General features: G+C 42.2%; 2 protein-coding genes across 2 annotated transcripts; both read left to right on the forward strand.

Annotated features, from left to right (window-relative positions):
• Positions 1 to 472: 472 nt before the first annotated feature.
• On the forward strand, positions 473 to 2,155 carry L3040_005343 (uncharacterized protein; the record flags this gene model as incomplete). Its single annotated transcript, XM_007288772.1, has 3 exons — positions 473 to 538; positions 604 to 1,053; positions 1,124 to 2,155. 3 exons carry the CDS (start codon positions 473 to 475, stop codon positions 2,153 to 2,155), a joined length of 1,548 nt encoding a protein of 515 aa, XP_007288834.1.
• Positions 2,156 to 5,519: 3,364 nt separating this feature from the next.
• Positions 5,520 to 6,383, forward strand: L3040_005344 (uncharacterized protein; the record flags this gene model as incomplete). Its single annotated transcript, XM_066157337.1, has 4 exons — positions 5,520 to 5,627; positions 5,770 to 5,866; positions 6,008 to 6,151; positions 6,280 to 6,383. 4 exons carry the CDS (start codon positions 5,520 to 5,522, stop codon positions 6,381 to 6,383), a joined length of 453 nt encoding a protein of 150 aa, XP_066011643.1.
• Between the last annotated feature and the right edge of the window lie 5,765 nt (positions 6,384 to 12,148).

Here is a 12,148-nt window from a genome sequence, read left to right on the forward strand (position 1 = left end):
GCTAGCGGGGTAGATTCGGAAATGCCTTCAATATTATGCGGAATAGTATATCCGATCGCCGGCTTGGGATGCGGCAGCAGTGCAGTGAACCTTTTTGACTTTTGGTTGAAGCTGGACCCTTACTTAGCTACAAGGCTTACCATACACAGCAAGCATTTTGCGGATGGCCGAATGCCTGTCTTAAGTACAGTATAGTAATATAAACGTATAGTACGTAGTACTACTAACACAAGCGCACATGGTCAACCCATTCACTTCTACAAGGGCTTACCATCGAATCAGAAATCCTCTTGCTGTTGTAGGTATGCTTATTAAAGTGGAGACGAAGCAAAGTTGGGTAAACACTCTGGTAGCTTCTCCGTATCGAGGTTGCCCCCATCCCTATTTTACGTATGGTTTACGTAGCAGTCTGCGGAAGTCGATCTTGCTTAAGCTTGCCCTCTCCCAACTTGTCCTATTGCGCATCATCACAATGCTCGCCAGCTCCATCGACGCAGCGACTTTGCTGTCGGCGCTTGCCTCGTCGGCTTTGATCTACGTACGTTCAATGCCCAACTGAACACAATCTGGGAAAGAAAAAATCTGACAGATGAGGCTGTATAGACGATCAGTCTGGTCATCTACCGTCTCACCCTGCACCCGCTCGCCAAATATCCTGGGCCATTCCTTGCGAAGATATGCGACTTAGATAACTTCTACCATGTCTGCCGCGGCGATCGCCACACGAATTTTTTCTATTGCCACGAGAAGTACGGACCAGTATACCGATATGGGCCAAATCGTCTGTCGTTCAACACCGCAAATGCGTTGCATGATATCCATGGGCATAAAGCCAATGTCCAGAAGGCGAGACTCTATAGTGCATTCGTGCGAGGGACGGCTGTAAGCACGTTAACGTGTGTTGATAAGGTGCGGCATGCGCAAAAGAGACGCGTTATCAGCCACGCATTCTCGGAAAGGGCGCTTAAGAGCATGGAACAGTATGTCCTTGAGCCCATCCGGGAGTTCTGCACTATCCTCCAGCAGAGCGGTGGGAAAGAGGCACTCAACATGGTAGCTCACGTCTCCGCACATCACCGTCCCCTTGCCTCTTGCGGGAATGGATATAGCTAACACCTCTCAGGATGACTGGGATACGTATCTCTTGTTCGATATCATGGGCGCTCTCGCATTTGGCCGCTCTTTCAAACTGCTTACATCGTCCGAGAACCGCTACGTGCCCGAGGTCATGCACACTGGTACCATCTTTGGAAATATCAACGGAAATGCTCTCTGGGCTCATTACACGGGCATCTCCAATCTTCTCATGCCCCAAGGCAACGCTGACCGCAAAGCCTTTCGCGCGTACGCCCAAAAAGAGGCCAGAGATCGCATGGCACTCGGAGCCGAGGGGACCGACCGCAAGGACTTCTTCCATTACTTGATTGAAGCCAAAGACCCGCAGACGGGAGAGGGCTTCACGCTCTCTGATCTGTGGAGCGAGGCCAACCTCATTCTCACTGCCGGCAGCGACACGAGCAGTACCGTCATGTCGGGGACCTTCTTCTACCTCACGCACAACCCGACGATCCTCGCTACCGTGACCCGCGAAGTCCGGGATGCGTTCGCGGGCGGCCAAGTAGAGGACATCGTCTCGGGGTCCAAGCTAAACAGCTGTGTATATCTGCGGGCCTGTTTGGACGAGAGCATGCGCATCTCGCCACCGGTGCCTGGCCCGCTGCCGCGAGAAGTATGCGCCGGGGGTGCCATGATCGACGGCATCATGGTCCCGGCAGGCATCGATGTCAGCGTCGGCACGTGGGCGATCCACCACAACAAAGACTACTACCCGTCACCACACACGTACAACCCCTCGCGGTGGATCGCGTCCGACTCGATCCCCGCGTCGGCCGGCTACGCCGGAGTCGCGAGAGCGGACGTCGAGAAAGCGCAGCGGGCATTCGCCGCCTTCAGCCTGGGACCGCGCGGCTGCATCGGGAGGAACATGGCGTACCTGGAGCTGACGCTGGCCATGGCCCGGGTGCTGTTCTTGTTCGATCTCGAACTGGCGAGCACCCTCGGCGAAGGCGGTCCCGGAGGGGAGTGGATGACCTGGGACCATTTCAATGCTTATAAAGAAGGGCCGGTGCTTCGCTTCCTGCCCCGGAAGGTGTAGGAAAGAGCAATATATCTACAGCCGATGTACTCGTGTGGCCAGCATATCTATCCCTACAGTAGGATTGGGTTAAATAATCGATAGTGGGGTCATTCGTTATTAATTAAATTCAACGCCTTCAGCCCGTTATTCGTGGTTCGGTAAACACGTGACCGGAATTATTATTAGACCGGCTCTGGGCTAATAAGAAGCCTCCAAGGCGAAAGGTCACGGAGATTGGCAAGCATTCGAGCTCTACTCCGTAACTAGCGATGGAAGAGATATAATTGAATGTAGAAGATCTAAACCTGGTGGAACGGGAGATGGAAGATGAACACGTGGAATGCTATAGGACTATTATTATCAAGTAAGTTGACGTAAATGGCAAGCAGCTTACGTAATATCAAAGCGAGCTTAGGAGTGCACCTACCAAGGTATATACGCGCAATTGAGAGTTCACAGAATTTAAAGAGGCGTATTTGTTTGAATGATTTGAAGTTCGAAATAATAGTATATTTCTAATCTTCAATTGTTAGTACCGGTACTTCAATCACGTTGTCTGCCATTTTGGGATTCTGCCTCCCGTCACCACGCGCACTTTTAAATGACCAATCAATTCCATTCGCTAAAAAAGGCTATTTGCATTTTTTCATGAGGCCACATTCCCCCTTATAGGGGAAGGAGCTCTCCGGTAATACAAAGCTTCGCAAGCTCGCTTTGATCATCATTTAACCATGCTTTAATGTGGTAAGCTAGCTAGCTATTTTAAATGTTTTCTTGGCGAGTCACTCGCGATCTTTTCCCGTTATTATTTGATGAGGGAAAGCTCGCTATTGCGTAATTAAATCATTACAGTTACCTAGCGCAGCCCTGTTTTTGAACGGCTTAAAAGCCTTGTCAACTTCATGGCATAGACCATAGAATTATTTATAACTGCTTAATTATTTCGCTGTTTACTTGATTGAAAATTCTTTGAATACCGTCGACGAGGTTAACGTACAAATTTAATCGCGTTTTAAAATCTCATTAACTCCTAAACTTTTTCTCAAAACAATCGTCGGTTACCTTGAATTTAATTTGTAAAAAATCCCGACCTGGCGAAGCAGGGCGGGACAGTAACGGTATACTATTTATTAAATAACAAGTATTAATGTAAATATATTAAAAAAAAAATTGTATGCTCAGAAAACTTTGTTTTAAAAATCTCAATTAAAAATATAAAAATGCAATCATTTTTGGTGATATAATACATTGAAATGTAGTGAAAATATTAAGTAAAAACCGTTTAAAATGATTCAAATTTACTTGTTTATTGCGAATATCTTAATAATTACAACCTTAATTAAAAAAAAAAAAGTCTTATAAACTAAAGATAACTAATTTAATTTATTCTTTTACTGAAGGTATTAATTATTAACTCAAAGTTGGTAGTGATACACGTATTTTTTTAATGGGTTTGAATAAAAGTCCGATTTTCGTGTTCCTCGCTTATTCTAGTATCTACACGGCAATTCTGATATAATCGTCGGCTCGCTTAGGTGGGCCGGCCTCCTTACATCCTTTCAGTCTTAGTCGGCGTAAGCGATTGCGGATCGGAAGCGAATTAAATCGTCTTTTATACAAGCTCGTCTTTTCGTTAGAAGATTATTATTAAAATAAGACCGTTTTAATCGATTAGCTCGTCATTTATAAAAGTCGGTTCTTTTACGAAAAGATCGTTTTAAGACCGTCCTATAGCCTTCTTATGGCCGTCCTAAGGCCGTCCCCGAACTTGAAACCGTCTCGAGGAACGTAAATTAGTAAGCATATCATCTCTTTTTCCTTTCAATTACCTGCTAGTCTACCCTCTGCTTATTACACTACTTTTTTAAAAGTTGACGAGGGCGTTTGAACGAGGGCAAACTTTTGCTAAATCGATCGATTTCGATCATAAAAGATTTAAAGCGTTGATATACCAGCCGTAGCAGCGATACCAAGAAATATCTTAGCATCGAATTTATTAAATTATTATTAAGACGATCATATTTAAGAAATGATTATTATCTATAACTATATCTTGTTTGAAATAATTATCGAACTATTTCAATTTTTTAGAGCGAGCTTATTAATAAGCTTGTTTTAAAAATATGGACGGGGACGGCTCCAAGACGGCCATAGGACGGCCCCGAGCTCGGGGATGATTAAAAAGATGAATTATTCTTAATTTGTAATTAATACTGATTTTGAACGGTCTAATAACCGTCTCTTGTAAAAGAGGATCAAAGGACCATCCAAATGACCCCTTACTACCCTTTAGGGTAGTTAAAGGGTAGTACTCCGACCAGGGGTACGATTAGCTCTTTTCAGCGCGATGTACGTAGTAGCCAGCTATCCTTTGAGCATTCAATCTATAGCAATAGCTCTTCTTAGCCCGACGCAGCCAGCTATCCCTCGAGAATTAAAGCTTCTTCTCGGCCCTCGTTAGAGCGGTGTAGCTAGCTATCCTTCGAGCATTCGATTCGTAGCAATAGCTTCTTACAGTGCGATGCAATCAGCTACCGGTATTCTTCGAGCATCCACCTTTTCCTATTATTAGGCGCTTAATCAAATCTTCCATTTTCCTCGATGGCCCAAGCTCAAGTGGATGCACCCAGTTCTACCCCCTCCCATGAATAAATGTCGAAAGTATAATTTCGCAAAGGATCTTACCAGGGCTTAAACCAATCAACTTACCACGGTACAGGCCTAAGTATTACCCCTCGAGGGTGCCTTAAAAGTTTAGTTTCCACTTTAAACCCCCTGTTTTCCCTACCCTCGAGGGGTAATACTTACGCCTGCGACGTAGTATATCTTTGAGCCAGTATTTATTCTATACAGTGGAGTCAACAGGGCTTTGAGCCATTAAGAAACCACCGCTCTATGATTTATGGGCCTAAACTGGGTCCGACATTTATTCATGGGAGGTAGTTAAACGGTTCCCCCGAATATCACGTGACAATATTCTCAACAGTTATATAGTGAAGTTGACAGGGCTTTGAGCCATTCAGAAACCGCCGCTCGGTGATTGATGGGGCTAATTATATTCTCCACACGAATTCATTGGGGGAGCACCTACCGGCAGTTGGCTAACAGTATTCTTTATTTGACTCTGTATTTGATTGTAGGATGATTTTCGACATGAGGAGCAGATACGCTGGCCGCACGAAATAGAAAGTCCGAATGCGGTGACTAATATTACTTTATTGGATATGACATCGAATAGAAATCAATCAGACAGATACATTATAAGAAGGGGATAGACATCCCTTTTGGCACTTATGTCAGATCCAGATCCGTACCTCTTCTTCCTTTTTCAAGCTTGTTTTCCTTCCTCAACTCGCACTATTGAAAGACTTGTAAGAACACGATGCTACCACTATCGTGGGTTCTCTACCCAATCTTGCTAGTCTTGGGCTTTCTGTTGAATACAGCTCAAACTGAAGAAGTGACCCTCGGTTATCGAACGGTTAGCCCGGTAAGTTCTATATGATCTATAACTATAGAGTACTAACCCCCTTCTCCTTCTACAAAGGGGATGGGGAGGGGTGTGGGGCGGGGGGGCAAGTATAAGGCCTCGCAATCATAGCATCCACCTATACTAATTACGCGAATTATAGGAGGAAGCCGCATTTACCAATATTTGGCGCAAACCTAGCCCTGAAAATTTCGACGCCCCGTTGCCTCACCAGTTAGGTGACGACCATTTTTACATGAGTGAGTTGATTTGTATTTACAGATCCTTACTTACCATTGAAATATTCGGGCTTTACCTTTTATATTCTTGTTGCTATTTCCTCTTCCTAAACCCTTAATCCTAATCACTTGTTGACGCGGAGGAGCTAATGGTCTCGATAGCAAACGTATCTCCTGGCGAGGCATTTCTCCCTGATGATTGGTACTGTATTATCAAAGCGGATGTTAAAGCTCTGAGTACTGTCGGCAAAATATGGATTCCTGAATACTACCCAGTGGCTAGACCAGGAGGACGTTTCAGACTGCGTATGTTGTGGGGAAACCTCGAAAGACGCATCGTAGACTACATCCGGATGTTCTTACCAAACCCCGAGAGGGCCTTACGCTTTTCATGGGTTCAATTTTTCAACGTTTTGCACGAACCGTTATTGCAGATGGTCATTCCAACTCAATTGCTAAGAGAAGATACGTTGCGTTTATGGGCTTATTGCGTTCCTACAGCCGAAATGATGTTAAACTATTCGAGAGTAACGGTTGATTGGCCGACATGGAATATTGAAGGAGAACCTGGGGAAGCACCTATTTCAATAGAACTAATAGACTAGTATAGGCTTTCTTGGGATTTGAACTACGAATGGAAAGCTACGAGAATTTGTTGTGAGCCCTTGGAACATGCTTTGTATTATAATCAGAATTGAATTAGTCAGAAGGGAAAGGCTCATCACTTTGATCAATATCGAACAAGAGACAACACTATCCAAATTATGGTTTTCCCTGCTATCGAGAAGAACCTTGCATGTGTCCGAAAAAAGAAAATAAGAAGAACAACGCAAATACTTCATTATTCCACGTCTTGGTGAAATCATTTAGCCAGCCAGTCAGCCAGCCAGTACCTCCGCTCCGGAACATCCTTGATACACTACAGTTGTATCCCAATAGCGAATATCCAAATAGCGAATTTATAATTGTAGAGACTGGCAGCACTGACAGACGGCTCGGCTAGGAGAACTAACGTGCCATCTATTTGTATTGAGCTTTGATATATCGAGGTCGTCTTCAACTAAGTCGAGGCCGCCAAGGCCGGCATAATGGTACCTACCTTATGCACAGGAGGCGCAAGGAGTCTTGCGGGGCCAGATGAGCGTCTAGTACCAATTTGTATAGCGGAACCATCTCGGGCAGCGAGATCTCCCTACGGACAAAGTCACGATCTTGGGCTGGATATCCGATAGGATGAAGGATGAAGATATGTTTGTTTACAATTACACGCCTGAGAGCCCTGAAACCCCTTCGAATCTACCATCCTCGCTGCCAAAAAATACGACCTTGAGGCTCACCGCGGCAGAGTCTCTTCCTCTTCTTCCTCCTCAAACCTTCCAAGCCTCGACCGGCGTCAAACGGCCGGGCTCATGCTCTCTAGCGTGCTGTACAAAGCGGTCGAGCAACTGTTATGCATCTTCGAAAGAGATATCAGACAAGGGGGGAAGGGGGATTGGCTAACTAATCATTTACTATAAGGCGCTACTCGCCCCAGCAGCCCTGCCCCCTCCTCCTGTACATTGAAATAGGTATGCGTGCCTCAGGGACATCGACTTGGTTCAAGACGACCTCGGTATATCAAAAGTTCTTAGTATCCCAACGTACCAGTATAAGACAGCCAGCTAGCTAATCGTCGGTTTCCTTACATTTCCCTCCGAGAAATTGACCGACGTGCTGTAGCAAGTCGGCACCACCAAGGCAGGACAGTACCGGTATACCACTTATCATTATCAAACAACAACAATCAATTTAAAAAATAACCAAAAAATCAAAAAATCAAAAAATCAAAAAATCAAAAAATCAAAAAATCAAAAAATCAAAAAATCAAAAAATCAAAAAATCAAAAAATCAAAAAATCAAAAAATCAAAAAATCAAAAAATCAAAAAATCAAAAAATCAAAAAATCAAAAAATCAAAAAATCAAAAAATCAAAAAATCAAAAAATCAAAAAATCAAAAAATCAAAAAATCAAAAAATCAAAGAATTTTCCACGCTCAGAAAACCTTTCTCTACCAGCGTGAATTGAACATACAAAGATGCATTCATTAGTAGTGATCTAATAGATCAAAAAGGCAGTGAAAATATAGCTAGAGAGAACTATCTTGAAGGATTTCAAATTTTTACTCGTTCTACTGCGGATATCGGAATAAGTACAACCTTCATAAGGAAAAAAAAAAAAAAAAAGGAAGAAGAAAAAACAACAACAAATGATTTGATCTAATCGTCGGTTACCTTGAATTTAATTTGTAAAAAATCCCGACCGGGCGCAGCCAGGTCGGCACCACCAAGGCGGGACAGTAACGGCATACCACTTATTTAAAAAACAGGTATTAATATAAATAAATAAAAATATGTTCTTAAAAAACTCTGCCATATAAATATAGATTAAAAATATAAAAATGCATTTATTTTTGATGATATAATAGAATAAAATGTAAAGTAAATATAGCTAAAAACTATCCCAAATAATTCGAATTTGCTTGTTTATTGCGAATATCTTAACAATTACCACTTTAATTCAAAGAAACGACATATAGATCGAAAACAAAGGATTCAATTTATTATATTACTTAAAGTGATAATTATTAAATAGAAGTTGATAATGATGCACGTATTCTTTTGATAGGTTTGAATAAAAGTCCCATTTTCGTGTTCCTCGCTTATTCTAGTATCTACGCGGCAATTCTGATATATACTCATTACTAAAATCGAAAAAAAAAAAAAAAAAAAAAAAAAAAAAAAAAAAAGATACTATTTTTACTACTTTAACTTATCATAATAAGGGGCTACGATTCTTTACCTGTACGAGGTGCCCCTTACGAATCTTCAGCTCTTTTTCTTTCTTTCTCTTGCGGTAAAAAGAAAGATAAAAAGTCTAAAGAGCCGAAATTGAATCATCGATATACGACGTCTTTTCGAAAAGATCTTTTTTTACCGGCGATTCCGAACCTCCTTCTTCTTTCTTTTTTTATCAGTCATCTGGTGTCTTCGCGGAAATGCTTCCCCATCATCGCAATGGGCGTTCCTGAACGTCCAAGGGGTGATGGAGACTCGAGACGTGCGAATACGATGGTCCTCAGGGCACATGGGTATCAAAGGGAACGAACGGGCGGACAAGCTTGCAGACCTAGGGGCAAGGAAACCGGACTAGGACACTGGTCTAGCATCGCAACCTACGATCAGCGGCATCCGCACACTCTTCCGCGATATACGAGATAAAGCACGAGAAGCTTGGTGGAGCGCAAGCTTTCTTAAGCTCTCACGCTCGTATCGGAAATGGGGCCTTCTATACCTAGTCAAGCCCCTCTCGGAGCTAGAACTCCTACGACATGTCTTACACAGACTACTTGCGATCCGAACTACGCACGGAGACTTTACTTGGTATCATACCAGGTTCTAGCACTACGACGCTAACTTAAGGTGTGCTTGCGGCAAACGCAAGTCCCCTTTGCACATAGCCTTCTGCCGATTCACGTAACGACGCTTCTTTTCTTGGCCTCACAAGACCCGACCGCGGACCCTTCCGAGCACGATCTTAGAAGCTTACGACTTCCTTAAGGGTCTCCTTAACAATCCGGCCGATTTTCAGGCCTTCTTAACCACTACGGAGTTCTACTTTAAGCATTGCACCCGATAAGGGTGCTACTCTAGCTAACTGATACTGCTTCGGTAAAGAGAACGGGGTACGCTCCGCCTTACTTAAGCTGTAAAGGCTCGTCAGATCAACCGCGTCACGGGACTAAGACTTTGGGATAGCGTAGTGCGCTCCCGAGGGAATTCTCTCTAGCACTAGTGTATTATATTAGGTTTTCTTTTAAAGTTTGGGCTTTCGTATTCACTTTTTCTTTTGTATTCGGCTGACCCCGGTCCGGCCTTGATTCCTGTCGCTACGCGACGTGAACAGCTCGCCTTTAGCTGGCTATAGCAGTTTGTATATGCTTGACTCTCTCTTTTGTGGTTTTCCCTTGATGAAAGGTTTCTTTCTATGTGATCCATCCTATTTGTAAAGGAAAGGCGCATGCGATAGTAGCTTTCGCTACAACACTTTGAATTGCTTTCTGAGGCCTTCTTGTATGTAACCCTTTAGCTTAGCACGTCGCCGTACCCTATAGGAGGTCTCAGGGCGGCAAGCTTCGCCTGCTACCCGCCCGACGTAAATAAATACAACAACAACAACAAAAAATTCTTCTTTCTTTTCGAATATTACGCCGATTACGATTTATACTTAATAAGCATACCGATTGAAAAGATTAAAAAGATTTGCGATAGAAAAGGAACGTATATAAAAGATAAGATAAGAAAGGCTTAATTCGATTGATCGAAAACATAATGTTGCGCTTTCGAAAGAGCGTTTTGCAAACACATCGGCTTTATTTAAAAGCTACGAACGCGAGCCTTTTTAGCCTTACGACGAAAGAGAACGATATTTGTATTATACGGATCGAAGCCGCTCGTAAAGCTATACGTATTCGATAATTGTCGAAAGAAAACTTAACGCATAGCATTATAAATTGCTTTTAAAAGGTTTATAAGTGTTCAGCTATTTAACGAAAGGTTTTCTTTAACGTGGTTTTTACTCTCGATTAAATAATACTTTATATATAATTCTTTTATTTAGTACGTCGCTATACTTTATAAAAGGTCCTTAAGGTCTAAGCATTGCGTTTTAAATACCCGCCCGACGTTAATAAATATAACAATAATAACAACAACAACAACTCAACATAATAAAAGAATATTAACTTGTAATCAAAATTCGATTAATTGATTAATATTAAACTCCATATAGTGCATCTTTCTATACAAAAATAATTACGATATGATTATTAGTTGATTTTTTATTTATTATAAAGAAGCAGATTTTACTGTCCCGCCTTGGTGGTGCCGACTTGCTACAGCAAGTCGGTCAATTCTTTCGAATTGAAATTTAAGGAAACCGACGATTATAATATTGCGGAAGGGATCAATGCCCAAATGAAAAGTCGGTAGCGATGCAATGCAATGCGATGCACGCATTCGTCTGATACGTACCGTAAGCGCGCGAAAGAATAAAGTCCGATTTCTCGCATCCACGCGCTGATTCTATTCTATCCTATCCTATCTACAGGTACTTAGGTATCTATCTATCTAGGTAGGTATCTAGGTATCTAGGTATCTATTTCCACGGCAATGCTGATAATATATACCTACCGACCTACCGACCTACCGACCAACCTACCGACCTACCTACTTCCTTACTTACTTACTTACTTACTTACTTACCGACCTACGCATCAAGAAAAGCGCAAAAGCACCGGTCCATATCCAAAGCCCTCACTCACTCACCCACCCACCCGCCTACTCACCATTTCTTCTACCGGTACTCCTCTCTTACTTACTTACCTTACTCAACCCAGCCCAGCCCAGCCCAACTAACATAACCAACCAACACAATATAACCAACACAACCAACACAACCAACATAACCAATACAACCAACACAACCAACACAACTAACACAACCAATACAACCAACACAATCAACCAAACCAACCAAACTAACCAATAAATAACAATAAAAATCCAATCCACTAATCTATTAATCTACTAATCCATCTATCCATCCACTAATCCACATCGACCTCTATACCATGCTATCTTTCCGCACTGAAATACCTACGAATATAATAAACAAACAAATAAACACCCAAACAAACAAATAAGTAAATAGCCATTCAATGAAATAAATAAATACTTGATTTCCTATTCCTTACAGGTAAGTACCTTAAAGGCAGGTAGGAGGTCATTTGAGCGGTCCTCTGACCCTCTTTTATAAAAGACGGTTATTAGACCGCTTATATTCAGTACTAAGCTCTTTTCAATAATAGTTTGCCGAGAAGACCGTCCTATTGAAAGAGACCGTTTTGTAGCCGTCTTATAGCCGTCCCCGTTTATATTTTCAAAACAGGCTTATTAATAAGCTCATTTTAAAAATTGAAATAGTTCGATGACCATTTGAAAGTAGATATAGTTATAAATAACAATCGTTTTTTAAATAAAATCGTTTTAATAATAATTTAATAAGTTCGATGCTAAGATTCTTCTCGGTATCGCTGCTACGGCTTATATATCAACGTTTTAAATTTTTTATAATCGGTATCGATCGATTCAGCCAAAGTTTGCACGCGTGATTTATGCGTGCAATGTGCGCCTTACGCCTATGGAAGAGGGTGATGTAGTAAGAGGTACCTTAGACTAGTAGGTAATACAATAAGAAAAATAAAT

This window comes from Drepanopeziza brunnea (assembly GCF_022702325.1).
Source record: "Drepanopeziza brunnea f. sp. 'multigermtubi' strain 214-2 chromosome Unknown ctg8, whole genome shotgun sequence".
NCBI lineage: Eukaryota > Fungi > Ascomycota > Leotiomycetes > Helotiales > Drepanopezizaceae > Drepanopeziza > Drepanopeziza brunnea.